The 23,689-nt window shown below is 37.7% G+C and overlaps 1 protein-coding gene across 1 annotated transcript in view; it reads right to left on the reverse strand.

Moving 5' to 3' along the window:
- ADGRV1 (adhesion G protein-coupled receptor V1) overlaps positions 1-23,689 on the reverse strand; it is a 277,900-nt gene that overhangs the window by 61,344 nt on the left and 192,867 nt on the right. Inside the window, exon 84 of the mRNA XM_054054954.1 lies at positions 19,167-19,345. Within this exon, the coding sequence (XP_053910929.1) occupies positions 19,167-19,345 (179 nt within the window). The remainder of the gene's footprint in view (positions 1-19,166; positions 19,346-23,689) is intronic.

Below are 23,689 nucleotides of genomic sequence, written 5' to 3' on the forward strand. Positions count from 1 at the left end.
AGAACAATAAACACATTATCTGAGACCCTGTGTAGGCCTGTATCCATATTAACTCTAGAAAAGATGCTAGAAATAATCTTAGAAATAATTATTTTTAGACTGTGTCTTCTCCAAAGTGTAATTTCATCCACTACGTGATGGCTTGTTAATCATTTCAGAACTGGGGGAAAAAAAAATTATGCTGCATCCTCTGGTCCCTTCCAACTTTCTGCTTGTTTTGAAACACTGCTGTTCTTTGCATAAAATTCTTTTGCTCCTCTCGTCAGTGAGGTACAAACACACAGCAGTAAGCCTCCATGTGATGCTGTAGGATTTTATTTCCCCTAGCACCAAGCTAAAGGCCCCCCAATCCATGGACACTTCACACGCTATGCAGGATTGCTGGTGTTTTATACATATGGTCATATACCACGATGGTAAAATAAATGCAGTGAATCAATGCAGAGCAGCTCATGAACTGCTAAGCTTGAAGGCAGAGCATTTTAAAGCAAGCCCAAATTAATCGTCATTTACCTTAAAGCTGGATGCAGGAAAATGCCAGTTTTAGCAACTGTCAGAGACCAAATCTGCGGTGGCCACACCCTTACAGCAGATAACCATGTTGGCTTCTGCAGTGTCAAAGTGTCCTGAACCTCACAAATTTTCAACATGAACAGATTATAGTTCCACTGTCATTTTCCATAAATGCATTAAGCAACAAGATTAATGTTTGTGCCGTGTTTTGTTTTCCACTCCCCTGACAGGCAAAGAAACATACTGACAATTTTGTTTTATGCATTGATTTTTTTTCCAAGAAAATGTTTGTAATTCTATGAACTGATGTTGAGAAAAAACAGCCAGAAGGTGTACTCTAAGCTTAAAATGGGTAACATTTATGTTAACATTAGATGAGAGTCACTAGTTTCTGAGGAAAAGCAAGCCACAGTTGTACCAGAGAAATTTCTGTTTCTAGAGTAAATAAGAATCTAGAGATTTCTACAAGATTATACAAAAATTCAGTGTCAAAGTCACACAGGCTTAGACTCAGTTTTCATTCTACTTCATGCAGTCTTCTAGATGCACTAACAACAGACCACACAGCACCTTGAAAACACAGATATAACACTTCTTAGAACTTAGAGAAGAATGAATTGAAGAGAGTGGTCCAATCTGATCCGCTTTCTGACTGCCTTGGGCAAAGGAAGGTGATATGGCATTTATTTGGAGGGGGCTTTGAGCTTTCTTGCACAGATAGGAAGTTTGCAACCCTGCCAATAAACAACCATGCCTATAATAGATGACACCTTGCTACCTAATGTTGCAGCAAGTGTTGGCCTGTGATAGTATCACAGATACCGAATGGACTCTTTGTCCATGCGAACCTTTTACTAAAGGAAATTGTATTGTGGCTAAGGACCAAAAAGCTTTTTTCTCCATAAAAAAGCTTTTCTCTACACCACACCTTACATCATTAGTGCCTGGTGTCTGTCTAGCCTGATAAAAAACCTGTCCAAGAAACGTGCTTCAGCGCTTCACAGCACTTACTGCCAGAGACCATTTCCAAGTGTTAAACTTGACTCTTTCTTGTTACAGTGTATACATGTGACATCTTGACATAGCCAACACAGATGTGGGAAACAGACTTTTCCCATGTTTGCTGTAATATTTCCTTGTCTACTTGTAAATTGCTACAGTTTTTCCCTCCAGTCTTCTTTAAACTGAACAGTCATGGATTTTTTAGTCTTTATGAATATATTTTATATTTAGGACCCTTGCTGGTCTCATTGATTGCACCACTTTGCTAATGCAATTCTTTAAATTACGGGGCACGTGACCTATGATAGAATTTCATCTCAGTACGTGACTACAGCAGAAGGACTTTATGTGTCCTTAAGGCTAAGTTGCTTTATTGGTATGCCAATACCATGTCTGCCTTCTGTGCTGCAGCACAAATTTGTTGACTCATGCTTAGTGTATCATCCACAACAAGCACACGATCTTTTCACGACAAACTGGTAAACAGCCTGTTATTCCCATTCCTATTTTTGCATAGTTAATTAATCTTGGCAAGATACAATTCTTTCCACATGTCCCCACTGAATATCATGCTACTTTTTCAGAACAGAACCCAGATGACAATAATATAATGAATTATAACCGAAATCTAATGTTCTTTTTTCCCTGGCTTTCTGCTGTGATGAATTTGAATGGGAACTCCTTTCTCTCAGGCTTGTATTACATGAATCAAATGTAATATTTTCTAGTCCATTAGTATCAAAGGAAGATATTGAACAATATTTGAAGGACATTTTAAAGTCATGATTCCTTGACAATTTTCATCTAAGAATTATCAAAAATTTACCTGAGAACACAGTTATTCCGTTAACTGTGTTTTTTCAATATGTCTCGGAATATACAGGAAAATTTGAGATGATTAGATGTTATAGAATCATAGAGTTACAGAATGGTTTGAGCAGGAAGGGACTTTAAAGTCCATCCAGTTCCAACTGGACACCTCCCACTGGATCCGGTTGCTTCATCCAACCTGGCCTTGAACACCTCCAGGGACAGAGCAACCACCAGTTCTCTGGGCAACCTGTGCCAGGGCCTCAACACGCTGACAGGAAAACATTTCTTCCTAAGAGCTCCTCAGAATCCACTCTCCAAAAGTCAAATGCCAAACAAGTCTACAGCATATTAAAACATTCAGCTCATAAAGAATGAAAAAGCAAAAATCAAGATGCTTTTCTGGACAAACAACTACATCAGATAAACTTGATTTCATTCAGATAAACTTGATTTCATTCTTTCATGAGGTTACGGCTTCAGTTTATAAATGCACTTGGAAACTTTTGATACTCTTTGAATTACACAGCAGGATGCAAATGGAAAGTAAATGTAAAACCACACATCTACAACATTCACTGGCTTGTTTTTAATTCTGAAAAAAAAATCTAGATATTACTGTGGATTGCAGTAAGCAGAATGTGGGTCAAAACTTTATGCTGTTCCAAAGTGGTAAAGTCAGACTTGGATGTATGAACAGCAATACATGCTCTAGTATCTATGAAGTAACTGTTCTGCTCTAGTCATCATTACAAAACCCTCCATAATAAGCTGCATCTGGTTTTGGCACATTTCAAAAACATGAAGCAAATGAAGAAAGTTCACAGTAGAGTTGTAAAAGCTACCAGAGGTCTTACAAATGTGTTCCGCTCTGAACTGACTGAAAAAAAAAAAAATTGTCGTGATTTATTTGGTTTGGTTTTTTGTTGGTTTTTTTTTCCCTATAGAGAAGGGACATGTATTGGCAAACTACCAGTAGGCAAAGGAACTGGCATTCTATGAGTAGGCAAAAAGCAAAAATAGAATACTTTCTTCATGTTGTAATACATATTTCTTGCTGGAAAACACAAGCCAAAGGGTTTAAACCATGCCAAGACTGGCTGCTGGCTATCACAGTAGCCACAGAAGGGATTAGCAGCACTTAGTAGATCCATAAGGATCAGGGATAGGTGCCTTAAAAGATCATCCAGGCACAAAGCACTGAGGTACTTTCAAGCCCAGAAATTAATGCTTGGAGAAAAAAATATAAAAAGACCTAAAGCATGTGCCTTAAAATGAAAGATGTTAGGCAGCACTTATTTCCGTGTTTGAACCATTCTTTCCAGTGAAGCCCCCCAAGTTCAGTTCTAAGGTGAATAAAGATTTCTTTTTGCGTGAACACTTGTTAAACATTTCCTAAGCAATCCACAGAGTCAGGCCCAAAACAGGAAACAGAGAAGATAAGCTGAGCCTTCTTTTTTCCCTCTGTATATCATTTCTTAATCCTACTTATTTTCCTTTACTCATCTTGCCTTTCCTTTGTCCTCTGCCTTTCTCCCCTTCCTTTTTCCTCTCACGCTTCCTTTCCCTTCCTTTCATTGACAATAACTGCAAACTCTGTATATGCATGGGATACCTGCATAAATCCAGAGAACATGCCTACCATATATTTTATCCTATTTGGTGTTTTACTAGGATGTGGCTTGCCACTGCCTCTGATGATAAGCAAACTCATTTATATCCACAATCAACTGGAACATTGCACAACCCAAACCGCATAATAAGAAAAGTAATCCTTCCAACATCCAAGGATGAAAACCATGCCTGTAGCTCCAACCTAACACTACAGTGTTTACTTTACCCAGTACCCAAAATAACATTTACTAAAAACAATGTCCAGGCAGAGGCAGACTGTGTCAAAAAAATGTCATTACACTGATGAAACTACATCAGATTTTACTCCTTCCACTCACCACAGTCTATCAACACTGCTCCAATACTACTTCAGGCCTTAGGGAACTGTGGTGGGTTGACCAGGTGTCCACTAAGTTGCTCTATCATCCTCCTCCTCAGCAGAACTGGGGTAGGGAGGTGGGGCAAAAAAACAAGATGGAAAAAACTCTTGGGTCAAGACGAAGGCAGTTTAACAAAACAAAAGTAAATATTATGTGCAGAAGCAAATTAAAACAAAAGATTTATTCTTTGTTTCCCATCAGCAGGCAATATACAGCTACTTCCAAGGAAGCAGGGCAACATTGTGGTTGCTCCAGAAGATAAATGCTGTAACAATGAATGCTCCCCTTCCTCCTCCTTCTCACTATCTTCTATGGCTAAAGAGACATCATATGACATGGAATACCCCTTTGGTCAGTTTGGTTAGTCAGACTGGATAACTTCCCTCCCAAGATCTTGCTTCACCTCATGGTGAGGGTGGCAGTTGGAGAAACAGCCTTGATGCTGTGCAAACACTGCTCAGCAGTAGCCAAAACACTGGTGCGTTATTAACACCTTTCCAGATACCAAGACACAGCACAGCATGACAGCCCCTACGGAGAAAATAAGCTGCATCCCAGCCAGACTCAATATAGGCTCTCAAAAAGCCCATGTGGCATCTGTGGGGGAAACCCACATACCCTCAATGTCAAGTTATGAAGCTACTCCCCTGGAGGCTGTCAGTCCAGCTCTCACATTATTTCAAATACTCTGAACTGAAAAAAAAAAAAAAAAAAGAGAAACACAGAAAGCAATAACTTTTAATGCTACAAAGGCTCTTTGCAGAGAACAAGGTACAAGACCAAGTGTTATATATTTTGGCTGCAGGGGAGAGCTCAAACAGATGTGAATGAGAACCAGTCTGTGCCACTTAACCTTTGGGCTAAGTATCAGCCCTCAGAGCTCTTTTATTTAGCATGAATATTTGGAATTTGAGGCAACATTTTATAATTTAAAAAATTTCAAAAGTGAGACATTGCAGCCTCCTCAGTTCTGGGAGGCCTAGTGAGATTGTTAATTTTGGGTTATGCCTCACAGCTGGAGAGAAGCAGGCTCCTTTAGAGCATTTCAGGATGCTCCTAAAAACTGATACACCAGTATTTTTTTTCCTTTGTCTTGACTTACAGTGATAAGATCAAACTTCTACAGAGAACTCAATGATGATTAAGGGAATGTATCTCCTTATAGTCTTATTACAGTGCCCATATGTAAATTAAAACTAGCTAATAAAGTATATTGAAATACCAATTCATTATACTAAGTTCATCCTGTGACAGTAATATTTCAGTAATTAAAATAAGACAATGCATAAATGAAGCCCTAAACATAAACTGATCTTTTGTAAATTTGGATGTCATCATTTCCCAGTCAGCAAAAGGGAATGTTTATGTCTGTGCAGTTTCAGAAACTGAGAGCAGTGTTTAACCATCTTTGTCTGATGTAGCAAATTCCAGCCATGATAGAAAAAACAAGTCATAATAAAGTAATGTACTGCAGCTGCAAAATGACCTGCATTAAAAGAAAACAATTGCTTCCATTATTTTAAAAATACACAATTACATAATCATGATGATTCTAATGATAATAATGGTTATGATAATAACATTGTTTTTCAAAATGCTATGCATCTCTTACCAAAAAGTGTAAAAACATGATTTGATAAAACCAAATCTGGCTTCCAGCATCCCTACACAAGTCCATGCATGCCTTGATAAAAACAAGACTCAAAAGGCTATGGCAGCTGCACCAAAGCAGAGAATCAACAGTCAGATGCACTCTGTGTTACTAACAGCTCATTATTCCTAATAACCTCAGGCTTATTTCAAGTTTTAAATGAAGAAGTGACAAGACTTTGGTAAATCAAATCCTGGAAGGCAAGCATAGCGGTCTTGTGAGTCAGGAAGACACAATATAGAATAATTAAGGCTGGAAAAGACCTCTGAGATCATCAAGTCCAACCATCAGCCCAACACCACCATGCCTACTAAACCATGTCCCGAAGTGCCATGGCCACACTTTTTTTTAACCTCTCCAGAGATGGAGAGTTTGTAGAGAGCAATAATATGTCTCCTCTCATGATTCAGTGCTTCAGAAACCTTTGTATGAGCTTGCTGAGCAAGAACCTTCCCTCCAACTAGGCTAAATTTTCTACAGGACTGAGCAGAGAAGAGCAATTTCATACTGGTCAGCATAAATTACAGCTGCCTCGAGGCACTCTAAATTACATTTGGCAGGCCAGAGAAGTTGCTCAAGCAGTGGAGGCCGACCAAAATGTGGCATGGCTTCATATTTCGATGACTCTCCAATGTGCAAGCTTTTCTTTTAGCAAGACTTTCCTCTCAGAAAGAAAGGAACACTCTTCTACAAGAAGAGAATTGCTCAAAATAACAAGGAGAGAACTATCTGATTTATATTTCCATCAGGTAACTCCCAGAAAAGACCTCATGGTAAGGTGAAAGCAGCACCGATTTATAACTGAGCCAAAGGGTGTTGCTGTAGCTTTCAAGGAGGCATGACACAGCCCACATCCTAAGGACATTGCCCTGGCAGGATGTGGTTGCCCACCAGCCCTCCTTCATTCTTTGGAAAATCCCTGCCACTTTTTTAATGACATGTGAACAAAACTGCATGCTTAACCCCTTTGGGCCAAATTACACGGACTGTGTCAAATTTTAAACTGAACTCTGATTTTCCTAAGCCTAATTGCAGTACAGCATTATAAACCAGCTCGAATTTTGGATTTATTAGGAAAAAATATTGGAAACATATTTGTTACACACAGGAAATTTTTAACTGCACGGTTTAAGATTTTAAAGTGGTATTTACATAAGTTTATGCTCTTACTAGAAATATTTTGCCTATTTCTTTCCATTTAAAAATGTAGCCATCTGAGAGAATTGGGTCCTAAAAACTGATTGCATTGAAAATTAAGGGTGTGTGATGATTACAGATTTTTTTTAAAAACCAGGCATTCTGCCAGAGTTACGTTTGATCAAGAAAATAGTTCTCTAATATTCATGTATTCCAGTCCTAAGGAATAATCTGTTAAGTGTAAAGCACCTCTGAAATTTCAGCTGACAGAAGAGTTGTAAATATTACACTTCTCTCTGCGTGATACATATCTGAAGCTATTTAAATGGCAGTTCCCATTGCTTCTAGTTCAGAAAAAAATCCTTTTTTTTTTTTTTTTTTAATTTACAAAGTAAATCTGCTAAAAATAAGTAGGCTTCCTACCAGAAAGATGAGACATTAGGAAAGCTAAGAAAACATCAAGTAAAACAAATTAGAACTGTAACAAAATGCATCAGCAATGAGAAAGATTTCTCTCTTTTATTTTTTAGCTTAAACAATACAGTGTGTCCTGAACTTCTACCACAAGCTTATGGTAGTTGTTGTTACTGATAAGTCAAAAACACTGATATAAATAAATGTTCTTGCTGATAAGTGAAACACAGCCAACACTTCCTGATATTAGTGAGATTTTTTTAAAGCCTTGTCTCAATTCTCACCTCTGAACAATGCAGCCAGAGAATGCCCAGCCCTGCATGTTAGCAGAGGCTTTTGCAATATGTGGACTTTTGTTTGTTTGGGGTTTTCAGGGTGTTTTGTTTTTTTTTTTCCCCTTGCTTTGCAAATAGACGCAGCTCTCAGTACAGCATGTGCAGAACACTGCGCTGAGCGGAAACTCGCAGTGTTACTGCTCTGGAGGAAGTACCAGTTTCTTTCCTCACAAGCAGTCTGAAAAAGACCTAAATATGCGTGCCTGCAGAGCAGCAAGTCCGCACCCCCATGCCCCTTCTCAAAAGCATTGCATCTGCCTTTCCCAGATGGCAAAACAGCAGATACCAAGGGGTACATTTGGCACCACTTCCACATCTGTTATCCCTGGGATGACAAACCATCATTTGTTGAAGGCTGAGCCTTACTGGCTCCTCCAGCTGTTTATTAACAGGGTTTTACAAGGCTGTGCTTTGTTAGCCAACGTCAGCAGGCTGCAGAAACAGACTTTGAGATAAACTGATTCTTGTAGCTGGGCATCCCAAAGCCAGCACAGCTCCCCAGGGGAGATGGAGCACCTTGCAAAAACATGAAACAGCAACCCTTGTGCAAGCACTGAGCCTCAAAGAATACCTGTCTGGTTGGAGCATTTTACACTCTTGTGCACCTTTGCAAGAAATCTTGTTCTCCATTTGTTGTGTAAGTTCTTCATAAACCCATGGCACAATGTTCTATCAGCTGTTTCACTGCTTATCCTACATTTAGATGTGGTCTTGATCCATGGTGAGAACGGCACAAATTTTGATGTCGAAATATAAAATATTCCTGTTTCAATTTGTTGTGCTTTCCTAAGAGATGGGGTGTAAGAACTGGAATTAGGGAAACAACAATTTTCATCCTATAATTTCAGTAAAATAGTTGATTGAGAAAGGCTGTGTGGAATTATTTCAGCAAAAAAATAAAATGGTGAGTGCTTTCCCTGCAGCTGCAGCTCAAAGATTACACTGTGATGTTATTTTTGCTTTTGTTTAATCAACTTTTCTCAAAAGAAAGGAGGGGATTTTTCTCTGAAACACCAAACACCATCTGCTTATGGGTCAAAGCAATTAAAACTCAGATTAACCACAGAGAGTCCAGTGTGAAACTTGTCACCCACCTGCACAAATACATTTTGAGACTTCTGTGATCAAATACTACAGCTTAAAGCACAACACAGCTAGACTGACTCTCTTTGACTCAGTGCTGTACTCAGCCTCTGCCACTTTATCAGGACAATGGGAAAATGAACAACCCAAGAAATCTCTTACTGCACATGCTACTGATGTGGATATCTCTTCGTATGAATGAAAATGAAATCCAAGTCTGTGTTTGATGAATTTAAATCAGTTTATATCTCATGCAGTTTAGCTGAGAGACAGCCCCATACCTTTTATTTCATATATAATTCAGCATAGGGAAATTAATTCTATTATTGGATGTAAGTTTGAAATGAAATGCAACATGTTTAATAACAGTCCTTCTGGATTTTACAGGGTGACAGTAGGGCAGTTAACCCTTTGACATTAGTTTTCTTTTAGTTTCTTTCCTCAAAAGAAAGAGAAAGAGAAGAGAAGAGAAGACAAAAGAAAGGTAATAAAATCACAGTTTGAGCAGTTTGACTAAGAAATGTAAACTCAGAAAGCAGCAGATCTTACAGTTGCCAGAAATCATGTCGAGGTTTGCTCGTTGCTTACAATTGGACCGACTAACCCAAAAATTTTTGAAAGACCATCCCACATCAGTGGGAATTGCTGCTAGAAATTCTACTCTATCACCTTTACTCACACCAAATTCATTATGAGTAGCACCGTATTCATTAATCAAGATGCTCACAGAGTAACTACTAATGACTGAAAACAGTAGGGAAAATCCAGTCCACCACGAACAAAGAAGAAGTGCCAAGATGCTGTTTTGAAACAGCAAAGAACAGGATCTTAAGAAGATTCAGTCTGAGTCAGTGTGTGCAGCAACAGCCTTGTCAATAAACCAGACCTATTGCATAATAAAGCAAAACACAATTTCCTTGTTTTTCTTTACTGCTGCTGTTACTGTAGAGCTAAACAGCTGGGAAAAGGGGAAAAATGAAATGCCTAAGTAATGCTTTCCTATAATGAGAACCCAAAATGTCATCAGCTGTTGTTTTAGAACATGGCCCACTGTGTTTCAGTCTTCTCATTATACCCTTCTCTGGAAATTTGAACAATTTTGTATTGTACCTTTTTTTTTTTACTTTTCTTTTTCCCTCCCCTGAAAGTAAATACTAAGGGAGCACCATGTTAATACAGCTTAGGCTTCCAAGGCACTGACAGCTCTTGAGTCGCCAGCCAGATCATCCCAGAGGTCCCAGAGGACTTGTATCCCTCAGCATCTGACCAGGAAAATAAGCTGATACAGACATGCTTGAAATCTCTTCGAGCAAGTTTCTTGCTAACACTGCATTTTTTAAATTATATAACAAGCTATGTATCTGATTTTCTATTGCTCCTGTATATATCTAAGGCTTCCTTCTCATGTGTATTAGCCATTACCAATGGTTTTGAAACAATGATCTATTATTATGGTTATTCTTTGTTGTCTATCTTTAATATTTGTCTCTATTTAATATTTGTTACAATTCCTTACATTAAAAAAAAACAAACAAAAAACATTTCTTTTGCAATAAGGCCTAGGACATTAATTTCTAATTAGCTGACATTTTCTATCCACGCTTTAAACTGAAGACTTATTAATATAAATCTAGCTGAAAAACGCAGATGTTTCCACGTGGAAACTGTCAAAAATAACTGAGGCTTATGTTCATAGTCTTGCCCTTTGGCCTGAAGAATAACAAAATGTCATGGAAGAGGGTCAGTGTGAATGAAATATCCAGAGCCAGTTGCTGGTATTTATCTCACTATTGCTTATTTTAGTATTTCCTGCTATATTCTCGCATATCAGATGAAGGCTTTTCTAAACTGTTGGAAAACAGATAAACCAAGAACGAGATTTTTTTAGTGGCAGTTGGCAGTATTCTGCTAATTAAAAACCAGAAAATAGGTGGGACTATCTTGCTAACTTCTTACACAAAACAAAAGTAAATAGGTTTTCAAAAGCTGTCAGTGGCAAGGATGTGAGCCTTCATCCTGCAGCTGTTCTCTGTTACCCTTGACATAGTACTATGTAGGCTTCAGAGAAGGCTTTAGAGTCTTGCTGAAAGCCCCATCAAACCTTGAATATCTCTAGAGATGGGGCATCCACGACTGCTCTGGGCAACTTGGGCCAGGGCCTCCCTCCCCTCACAGGAAAACATTTCTTCTTAATATCTCATCTCAATATCCCCTCTTTCATTTTAAAACCATTCCCCTTTGTTCTATCCCTGCACTTCCTGATAAAGAGTCCCTCCCCAGCTTTTCTGGAGCCCTTTTCAGTACCGGAAGCTGCTCTAAGGTCTCCCCACAGCCTTCTCTTCTCCAGGCTGAACAGTCCCTGCTCTCTCAGCCTGTCTTTGTACAGGAGGTGCTCTGGCCCTTAACAGTGGTTGGGAATTTTAACATTCATCACAAATATTTTTCTCTATGGATTTTTCAAAATTCCATAACTCATATAAGCCCAAATTTATCTTTCTTTAACACTTCAAAAGCACAATACAGTGAATATGTGTGTTTTCAATGTGCTAACATTTGCTTAACACAAACAGTAAATATTTGCCAAGATATAAAAAGCACTCAACCCCCTGCCCCTATCCCTAACTATTTTCCTCCACTGAAAACATATGCTGGTAATGAGGAATAAATAAAAGGTAATTAAAGACATCACATTTAGCAGTGAGATATTTTTAAGCAATCCTTAGCAGTGGGGAGCACATCAGGCAGCTTCACTGGAAATAATGCGGGAGTTTAGAAAATAAAACTCAAGTACAGGATATAAAAAGGCTAAACTTTTTACTCTCTCAACTGTTGCTTTTTATACATATATGTATATATATGAGTGTCTATATTGTGGTGCAGTGTAGGTATAACCCAAGTAGCTGTGGTTCGTCAGAACCATTTCTCCTACAGTAGCACAGAGCACAGCATGGGCCAATTTACCCTGCCAAGCGAAAGAGTGAATGGTGAGAAATCAGCCAGTAAAAAAAGAAAAATGCAGGGTTTCCCCCACTCATTGCTTCAGCTGAGCAGTGTGTGCAGCATTCAGCTTTATATCCAGATATCCAAGCATCATTCTGAACTAAGCTCTAGCAACAGCAATTTGCAAAATCTTTGAAATCCTAGGTGATTTGCCAGAAAACTGAGGAGAAATGAAGTGGAAAAATTGGGATAACAAGAAGCACAAGCTGGATGGAGAGGACCATGCAGGGAGACACTTCCAAATGCACACAGAACATAAGGCAAGGACCAGGCATTTGGGGATGGGAATTCCACATCCATTCGTCATACAAATCTTTTCATTTAACATGTCTGACAGTTCAATTAAAATCCCTGAATGCTTTTTCTGGCTGGTTTTAGCTATTTTATTAGCTATTCCTGCCGGCAAAAGTCTAGTGTTTCAAGCATGTTGTTCTAAGATTCAGGACTAAATTCAACACATTCGATGTAGCAGGGGAAGAAGGGATGTAAGAGACTACATCCAAATATTTCAACAGAAATTAGCTCACTTAAGCTACAAAATTCCCGTTACTGGTAGTGGCACAAGTCCTTGGGTTTAAGAAAGCAGTGTTCTATTTCAGGGAACAGTCAGCAAGCCAGGGATCTATGCCCAGAATGCATGCCAGCAGTGAAAGAGCCATGCAATTTGGTGAGACCAAAGCAGCTTCTAGTGTTTTGTCTGACTGGGTTAAGTGTCAGTGCATCAGCCTCGCAGGTGTTCCTTAGAGAAAAAGTATGACTCTGTAATAAATAATTAAAGTTTAAGGGGTCGTCCTTGTGGGTACTGACAGTAAATAGTTAGCTGTGGGGGCTGTAGCTCTTGAAATAAAACTTAATGAAAAGTCGTGTCTGGAAAGGTGCTTCAGGAAGATTTTATCCTTATGGTAACATCAAAACAAATGAATCTTCGAGAACCACTTAGACAACACATGATGAGTTATTACATCTTGTATTTTTGTTCAGGTTGAACCCTGACTGTAGACTGTCCCCATCCTCCCACCTATCCATATGAGTTAAAACTTATTTATCTAAGTCTTCAGTGAGCCATATCATGCAAACCTCCATCCCTGACAAGATTTTAAAGTAAACATTTCTTATCATGTGTAACTTTTATGCACCTTATATAACACCAGATATACAAGTAGACCATAATTATTTACAAGTTTATGCATCTTTCAAACCTTCCACTTCTTCACCACACTCAGAAGTGATGTGAACCCTGTTAGTATTTGTGTTTTCCACGTGAGAATGTCTTTGCAACTGTACCCTATTTTTGAGCATTGTACAGCTCTGAGTATATGGAGGTTAAGCAAACCAATGATTAAGACTTAATATCTCAGCATTATCTCCATGCTCCTATTTTATCACAAGTTTGGGTTACAGCCCATCAGGGCATGACTCACTCAAGGAAACTGAGCATTCAGACAGCAACTGTACTGCTTGTTTTGTCTGAAATCCAGGTCTAACTCCCTCATGCGAGGACACACAAAGTGTTCTTGACCATTGCAATGTACCTGGTACTGGAAAATATTTTCTGTGGAGTTTATTTTTCAAATAATGTTGGCCATGGCTCCTAGACATGACTTTGTGCCTCATACCATGACCCTGTGTAAAAACTTGATTCAGAGAAACTGCAACGTGAGTAACAGGAAGATTCATAATTCTTAGTCACAGAAAAAAGTTCATCATTTCCAGCTTTCTATAGCCTTGTGCTCTCCCATTCCCTAGATGTGGTTGTACAGTCACAGATGCAGTGACTCTACTGGAAAAACCTCTGGCTTGGGCTAGACTGTGGAGGAGATAGAAATATTAGGATTTTTCTTGAAAAGAATTTTGCTGGACAATCTTTCTTGATTATTTCTCATAGATATCATCATGGCTGATTACATGATACAAAGAAGATATATTTGTAGGAATATTTAGCTCAGCTTTTTTCCTGCTGTGAGATGTTATCATGTCACTATCACTGAAACCAAATACACGGATACTTCTGTAATTTAAAGTAGTGTAGTGGCACACGTGGTTCTTCTGTGCTCAGTTTGTTTGCCTCAGGGGATTTTAAAAGGAAAGTGAATGAATCAGGTCAGAGCTCCTGAGAGGGGATATCATTCTTCCCTTGGGCAAATAAACGATCCTGCCAAAAAAAGAGACACCTCAAGAAAATGGAGGGAAAAGAGCTCTGAAAAGTGCTAGGAGCAGACAGTCATGCCTCAGAAATGACCAAAAAAGACATTCTGGGAACTAGAGGAAACTATACAGTTTTGTTCAATTAAAAAAGACTAAAGCTATGCTTGAAAACCAGTTTGATATATATTCATCTATAAACATTTAAATTTGTATTCTGTCATGTCTAATTACTTCCAGTTTTCTGCTTTTTAAAGGTTACTTGGTTTAGTTTCTACTTTAGTAAAAATAGTCCTTTGTCCTTCTTAGAGGAGTTCAGTTTCAAGAAAACAGTATAGTCAGACTCAAATCTTAAACCTGCAACAAGAGTACTTCTCAAGTTTATAAAAAACATACTTTAATGCCATCATAGGTTAGAGTTCTCAAGCCACCCAAGTGAGTTTAAGTTCAAACTCCTCTGAGCTGTGATTATCACCTATTTTAGAGTAGTACTTCTATTTTATAACATCTATTATAGTGCTTGAATCTCCTGGGTACAAGTCCAGTGAATGCAGCTCTGCATAACCTTTAAACTCATGATTGTGAACATACCTGATACTTGTAATGAAGTAACTCTGGCTTCTGATCTCAGAAACATATGTGCTAAGGCAGAACTCTGTGAATGGGTTTGGTTCCACTGACTTCAAAGGGTATTGAAATTTTTACAAAATGCAAGTGTGGACAGCTAAATTTTCAGGGTTATACAAGAAATCAGAAAGATACTTTATTGTCAAGGATTCCCATTTTAGAAGTTCCCTTGTTTGTTTCTTTGTTTTGTAAGAATAAGAGAGTTATAAAGTGTCACAAATACAAACCCAGGTCCTCTGTAAAAGATGATTGAACTGTTGCTTGTCTCAAGTCATTCACTTGAGGTTATGAGGTTTCATATCTATACTGCATTGGTTTTGAGAACTTTTTGCAGTCAGTATACCCCTGTGCTGCAATCCCTCTAAAGATACATGGTACACACACATTGCTGACATTTTTCTTCACTTTAACTACCAACGAGACCAGGATGAAACTGGTGAGAGCTAGATTTTATTTAATTCTTCACACTCCTCTCTTTGCCTCTCCACTGCACTTTACATCTTTGCCATCTCTACAGCTTCCATTTGCCTCCATGTGTTTTCCACCACACCAGGTGAACTATGTCCTTGTACTTTAAGAGACTCGTTAGCAATATTTTAAACTGAGTAGTGTATTTCTAAATTTAAACTCACATTGATGACATTAGCTAAAAGATTTTCAGAAAGGAGGCCATGACTAAACTAGCTGTATACACCAGGACAACAGCAGATGTTGAAATGTCTGAAGTTTGGGAACCATAGTGAGCTTTGTAATTTCATTTTAAGATGAACTCTTGTTGTGAACTCATCTGTTTATAAGTTTTTCTTACTCAACAAGAAAAAATCTTCTCAAAAGGAGGAGAAGGGTTTTAAAGTGTGTAAGAGCATTAACAATTCCTGTACAGAAGCACACATTATGGGTTAGTTTTATAATCTTGAAAGAGACAATCAGATGGAAGATAAGAAAAAATAAACAAACAAATGGAAGAGAAAGGTTAGCCTAAGATATCCACCAATGTCACAACATAGAGCCATGGTGACATTCAATGTAATAATAAATGACAAAAGGAAATATTTTCTTCACACAGTGTGTACCTAAACAGCAGAATTTATGCCCTTGAAAGGTATTTTAGACAGAGAATGCAGCTAATTCAAATAGGGGTTGGAAAATTTTCTGTAAGACATAAAAGTCCGGAATACAGAATGATAACATGTTTTTTTTTAGAGTGATTTTAAGTCATCTAGCTTAATTCAAATTCCAGTTATTAGCCAGCTGAAAGGAGCCAACAACTGCCTCTTACCACCAAAAAACAGTAATGTCCCAGCCATCATGGTAATTCTCAAGCAAGGATATACATTCTAGAGCATGGTCACTAGAGACCAGAGTAGACAATATACTTGACATTTAGAGGCATCTTAGAGATTTCATTTGCAAACATTGACCAACCTTCATGCAAGACTTTTGCCATAACACAAACAGTTAAAAAAACAGATAGATGGGAAATGCCTATCCAAGCACCTTCTACAACCCAGCTGCACACAGAGAACACTCCTGCTTTGAAGTTCCACGAAATGATTGAGCCAGTGGTTGTTACACACAGGAATTAAGCAGAGGTGCAGTTCTGGACACTTGAATCTGAAACATCTTGTTTATTCTTTTTTTAAAAAAAGACATGACAACTAAGGTATATTTTTAAGAGGTGTTCAAGTCTTACTACTTTTCTTAGTGAAGGTATTGCACCAGATATTCACATTTTTCTTTACAGGTATGCAAACAGAACACTCTTCCTTCATTCAAAACAACCCTATGCAAAGGCCCATCTCATCATTTCTTTCATTGAATTTATGCCAATATGCCTTTCATCAGCAGCTTTTCTGTTGCTATTCAAACAGCCTTTCCGAGCAATGGGGGAATTAACACAGGGAGGCGTAGAAGAGCCTTTTTTTGGCTGTTAGCTCTTTCACACATCATTGAGCAACGATCTGTAAAAAAAGTTATGCTTCTCGGTGGCATTGATAGAGACAAATTTGCCAGTGTGATTAAAAAAACCCACGTAATGCCAAAGAGTACACTGTTCTCACTATACGTAAACTCTGCTAATTACAAAAATAATCACCAACATGTATACTGCTTCATCACTGCAGCAGTCTGTTACTTTCACATCGTGGCACGTTATGGGAGTTATTGTACAAAACACTCATTTGTGTGTAGAATTTGTCATATCTGAAGGAAGACCCTGTCATAATACATCTTTTGAAGCACAAAATCCAACACAGCTCAAATAATTTTCTGTTCAGTACAGTATAAAGCGAAGTGCTTTCAGCACAGCCATCCTTTTGGCAATTAACTGTGCCCATGGCATTCTGGTTGGGAACAAAACAGTTGGTCAGACCCCATAATAATGCAAAAATGAATTGCCTGAAGGAGAGATCACTTAGAAGAGAGCTAAGATAACAGGCTTCACTGCTTTTATTACTTTAACCAGCCTTCCAGCTCTCCCATGAAATGAGCTTTTAGCAGCACACCATTGTTCTCAAACTATTTCTGAGGCTGAATCTGAAGTTAGCATGTAATGACCTTGACTCTGTAAATCTCATTGTTACTTTTTCCACCACTGTATCCTGGTTTGAAGAAAACAAACCAAGTGATGTAGTTCAATCTGTCCTCTTTCCTACATTCTAACTTTGAAAGTCCTCTTTGTACAATTAAAAGCAACTTTTAAAGTGCTCTTCAAATTAGGAACCAGCATTGATGGTGTTTATGAAAAGCCTTGGAGGTATTTCCTAACCGTGTTCACATTGACTGAGCTGGAATAAGCTGCAGACTCACTAAGCCTGGGATGATTTCTGACATTTGCCCATTTTAATCAGACGCCAGAAAACTTTTATATTTAATTTAGGCAAATGAATTGGTCTGAGTAATTTTCTTAATAATTTCATCAGAACTTAGGGAATTTTTCTTGTTTTTGGAAGAATGAGACATGGACAACAAAAGAAAACAAGTGTTAAACAATTATGTAGTGAAACTGTGGTTCACTACATAATGATACCATCTGACCAATGTCTGATAGCAGTCAGAAGACTTGATTATGCTAAACATATTGTGTTCACTATGCACAGAGAAGCATTTTACCATGAAGAAAAATACAATACTCTTGTTTGCCATGTTCTGTGAAGAAATATTTATGTGTATGGGATGGTGTAGAACTATGCAGCACTCTGTGATTGTACATATATGCATATAGATATACATGGACAAGTGCATATATATATATACATGCATATACTCAAACACACAGTTATTCTAAGTCTAGTACCTCCTTCTCACATAAATTAACTTTGTATGACAAAAAAAACACTGTACTGAATTTCGGTCAGCTATAATGGAATAATGCACCCTTATAAAAGTTTTCATAAAAAAATTCATACATTCTTCTACTATTTTTAATAGAAGTTAAGATCATAGGGGATCATAGGCTCATAGCATTATAGAATAGTTTGAAAGGCCTCAAAGCCCATCCAGTTCCATCCCCTGCCACGGGCAGGGACACCCCCCACTGGATGAGGGGCTCCAAGCCCCATCAAACCCGGCCTTAAACACCTCCAGGGAAGGGGCAGTCACCACTGCTCTGGGCAACCTGGGCCAGGGCCTGTTTACTGTTGTGTGTTTACTCTTTCCTGCACATGAACCATGTAAATGTAACACAAAGCAAATAAGTACAATACCCTCATATCCTAGAATAGCTATCATCATAGATCAGCTTTGCCAGAAAATGGGCCAGAGTAAAAGAGGTAGAGAAGGACAACAAAACCATTGATCTACACATCATTCCACTTAAATGTCACAAGCTCTATAAAGTATCATTGTTTTAATTAGAACAGTTTTCTGAGGTTATTTATAGCTTTGAAAGGGCTGCGTTAATTATTGGCATTGCAGCAATGGTCAAGTTGGGAACAATTTGAAATATAACATTCAATATTTCAAGATAAACACTTCAGGAAATATATTTCACATGTTAATGTGGCCACGAGGTTTAGCAGAGAATATATTTAATAATCTAAGAGAAGGACGTTTAAGGCTTTGTTCAGTGCTGTGTTTTATTAAACATGGAAATGAAATGGAAGAAAATTATGCTCTTCTCACTTCTGCAGCAGTGGCCATTTATATCCTTTACCCTGGAATTGCATAGTCTCAGAAAAGAATAAATAATTTATCCACAAAGCAGACAAGCTCCCTCCTCTGACAGTGCTCAGCCCAGGATGGAACTGTGGAGAAACTGGAGCAAAGCCCAACTGAATAGAAAGTGCTGCACTGCTTGTGAGTGACACCCTTACTTTATCTCCACCAAATGTGGAATCCTCCTGCCCCTTGCTGCACTGGGCTGTATGCATACCCCCTTCCCCACAAGCAAGCAAATTAAATGTAAAACAATACAGAGACAACAATATCTAGCTTATGGTTTTTTAAAGGAAAACTTACAGATCACTGTGGACAAGGCCATAAATTTGTGCTGTGCTGTGATGATAGATTCCTCTGAGGATAATTAAAAGCAGGATCACGACAAAAGCTGGAAGACCCCAACTCAGAAGGAAGTAAAGCAGATAGCGCCGCTCTGTGTGTTCATCATTCATCACCAGGACATACCAGAAATTAATAGCCTGAAGAAAAATGCAGAATATTAATCAGTAGACATGGTAGATGATTAGCTATCCTAAAAATAAAATTATTCTGAACGTCATAATACAGCATATTTCTGTCCCAGAATATGTGTATATATAAACATTTTTCCACATAAATATTTTGTTTTCATTTTCTTCTCTTAAGTAATCAAAACAGACTGATTATAAAAGACATATGTTTATTTATAAAACTGTTAGATTCGGAATTAGACTACTAAAGAGGAATGGATGCCCTGTTTAGTAGAAAACATTATTTTTGCAGTGCAAAAATAGCTTTGTGGTGCAAAAGTAGCTTTCTTGAGTTCCCATACCTTCACAGGAAAGACTGACATATAATATCACTAAATTCAATCCGTATTGAATTTTTTATACTGTTCTTCAGCTCTGTGTATCTTGTAGGAAATGCATAACCTCCTTCATCAGTTCTGACCGTGGTTCATTTCTGGGCTTACCAGTACAACAAATACATGGAGTGAGTCCAGCTAAAGGCCGTGAAGATGATTAACAGACTGGAGCACCTCTGAAAGACTGTGAAAGCTGTGACTGTTCAGCCCGAAGAAGAGGAGGCTCTGGGGAATCTTAGCTGTGCATATACATAACTGATGGGAGGGAGTGATGAAGATTCAGCCAGACTTTCCTCAGTGGTGCACAATGGCAGGACAAAAGGCAACAGACACCCACTAATATATATTAAATTCCATCTGAACAGAAGAAAAAGCATTTTTGCAACGGGGTTGGTAAAACACTTGGCCAAGCTTTCCAGAGAGGTTGTGGAGTCCCTGTCCTTAAAGACCATCAAAACCTAATTGATCGTGGTCCTGGGCAACCTTCCCTAGCTGACCCTGCTTGAGCCACGGTGTTGGACTAGGCAGTCTCAAGATGCCCCTGCTATTTCAATGGGTCTGTGATTCTGTGTAAAATTTGTATAAAAGGTTAAGAAAAAAAAGAAGAATGTAAATTCTTATGCATCTCTGCAACAATCCGTGTCTTCTTATGATCAACTCATCATCAAATGGCCTAACTAAGAAATTAAAAAACAAAAATGAATCAAAAAGAAGTAGAACAGTTGAAAACTTGTGAAAGAACTGGTAGAATGAGTAAGAAAATGCTTGAAGTAAAACAAAATACTTAGAATTTTGCTTGGATCTTTGCATGTTCTTTAAGAAGTAAATGGTAGAAACACTTTCTTACGTGCTGAGCATTTATGCATATCTACATACATTTTATTACTTTCTAACAAACACCTAAACTATATATGATAAAAACATGCTTTGCAAAATACTTCGTCATCTCCTCTATTTCAAACATACGGCTCTGCATATTATGTATTTATTTCTGGTCTTTCATATGAAATGAATAAGGGATAAATTTTGTCTTTTTCTGTCTAGATGGCATCTAAATCAAGCTTGTGCCTCTAGCCTGTCTTGATAGTCAGTGGAGAGAGGACAGACTTCTTCAGGCACTCGTTGGCCTTACCCAATCTTACTCATCTCTCCCCATTGTCTAGACAGGTATTTCATACACTAATGTTGATTTATATGCATAATTTTCAGGTGTCTACTGTTAGGATGCGTAAAATCCATATACAGTGACAAGACAATTGCAAAGCGATTATTTGTGTTCGTAAACCAAACAGCTAAGAGTTTGTCTACTAGTTTGTTCAGGCAGACTGAATTTTCGAAATCAAGTAATTAATTGGTGGTTTGTGAATTACTTATGTAAGTCTCATCAGTTAATTATCATTACAGGGTTTTTTTCTGTGATTTATATAGCATGAATATACAATACTTTATATCATGAATCATAAAGCACATTGCATATTCTCACAATTTTTTTTCAAAAAAAATTGTTGGTTTAGTAAGCAATTTAAATGTTCCCTTAGAAAAATGACATTTTAATAAATATGTCCAGTGTATGTAATTATATTAATTATGTCATTACTATTATACTCTTCTTTTTGCTTTTCATTTGGTGATTGGTGCTATGTAGACAAAAGCAAAGTTTGTTTTCCTTAAAAGAACAGAGGAAAATCCTACCACAGTATTGTATCTGTCCTGTGCAGGTTGAAAGAACACAGAACTATTAATTCCTTTGTTGAACATTCACAGGAAGAAAACATTGAACAGAAGAATATGATATTTGGGGAAAAAAACAAGTTTGTGGAAAGAAAACTCATTCAAGATTCCTTTTGTTGCCTTATGCCAATAAACATTCTTCAAATTACATGCCCTTGTAGCCCTGACTAGACTGTGCTTCACTGCGAGTATTTTCAGACAGCAAAATCCTTGAACTGATTTATGCCATCATGCTCAGGGATTGTTGGTTCTACTAATTCTGACAATCTGGTGAACATTGTTCTCAGTCATCCAACTGGGATTGCTTTCTAAGAAATAGTACCTCGTGTCCTTGCTTGGTGTTTGTTTAGCCATATTTACCTATCTCACCTCATTTATCACAGGACAGTTTAACACAGCAGTGCTGAAAAGATGTAAGGGAGTTTGGACAGTCCTCCATTTCCTGTGCAATAACATTACTAGTTTGATAATTATAAGTTCTTGTCTTTAACCCCTTCTGATGGTCCAAAATTTAATCAATGAAATACAAACGGAGGAGCTAATTTTAGCAAATCCTTTCCTGTTGCCGTGCTGCAACAATAACTAATTTTACAGAAGAATAAAATGTACAGTACTGAGCTGCTCACATGGAAGAACAAATGTGCGTGTGATTCTTCTGATGTAGAACGCAAAGCAATTGCAAATTCAAATAACACTCTAATGAGACAATTTAAATTTCAGTGAAGCTTCTTTCTTTTAGAATGAGGCAATTAATTGAAATTAACTTCCCAAAACCAAGATGATTTTGTTTATTTTATCATTTATTCATTCATTTACCTTAAATGATAATATGTGGATATCTGGTAAATATTAGTTGCAAAATACTTTAAATAAAGTCTTTCATGAGACAGTGGGAAAACTTCTAGTGCCCTTCTTTTTAGGCATGGCCACAGCTTTTCTTTTTCAGAATGGTTGCATGCTATCATACAATTCCTTTTTTGAAACTGTTAGTCAGTCCATAAGTCATTCTTAAAAATAAGCATGAAACTTATTGTTTTACAAGCCTGCAATAAATTTCTAGAAAATTTAAGATGCTGTTAAATCCACAAAGGAGGAGGATTCAGATGTGGGTGACAGCAAGCTCAATAAGCTCACTCTGGCTTGCTTATTGAACTGCCACTTTTGCTGTTGATTTACTCCGTTGCAGCAATGACTTATATAAGCACAATGTATATACTTTTCCCCATATTTTCTCTCTATGTCAGAATTGGTGATTAAAAACTACACAATTTCATTTTTTATTGCTCAAAAGACAGCTTTTAACTTGTTTTTGCAACTTTTTATTTGGTAACAAGTTAGAAAATGTGAAAAGAAAATTATTTGTCCTGGTAAATTGTTGTTCTACTACAAATTTGCCATGGGAAGAACAACAGAATACAGAAAAGCATCCTTAGTGTGTGCTCCTAAGGTAAAAATACAGGCTGCATTTGTATATACAGGCTTATACCATAGTGATGGACACTTGCATGAAGGGACATTTGTCAGGATGAAGACTTCTGCATTTCAGACATTAGTAAGAGGTGAATATTTCAGGCTGAGCTCACTCTGTGGGCACAAAAGGCCATTTGCACCTTTCTTACTCCTTTTCTTCTGCATTCAATTAAAAACCGGGTAATGCTATCAACATTCTGAAACTTGAAAAAAAACTCCCTACTCAAGCCAAGAAACAATCAGACAAGCAAGGATGATTCGATGTGGCCTTTGTTCTGACTCTGAAAATGGACCAGGTGACCTCTGAGGTCTTTTCCATTCCTAGATTTCAGTCACTATGTGGGTAGTAGCTATGTGTGTACTGCAAATACTAATATCAAATGGAAGCTAACAAATATCAGAAGCTAAAAACAGAAGAACACTTAGAATATGAAGCTATAGATTTTATTGTTGTAAACTCTATTAAAAGATCTGAAGTGACCTAGGAATGAAGGGAATGAGCACCTATAAAGCAGAAAATTTAGCAGTGACAAAATATTTCAGGTTAGTTAACTTAAGAGAAAGTCATAAGCCAAGCTAAGCGTACAAGAAGTATAGCAGAAAAATATCTATATTCAGGGAATAGAAAGTAACATCTACTGAAAATAAATTTACTTTGCTAACTGTATAAATTCAGAGGGGAAAAAAGAATAAAAGGAGCATTAGTATCACTAGACACAGAGAAGTTTAGATCTCTCTGCTCTGTTTTTACAAGCAGTTGCAGAAACAGTGGGCATGA

This window comes from Cuculus canorus, chromosome Z (assembly GCF_017976375.1).
Source record: "Cuculus canorus isolate bCucCan1 chromosome Z, bCucCan1.pri, whole genome shotgun sequence".
Taxonomy (NCBI): Eukaryota; Metazoa; Chordata; class Aves; order Cuculiformes; family Cuculidae; genus Cuculus; species Cuculus canorus.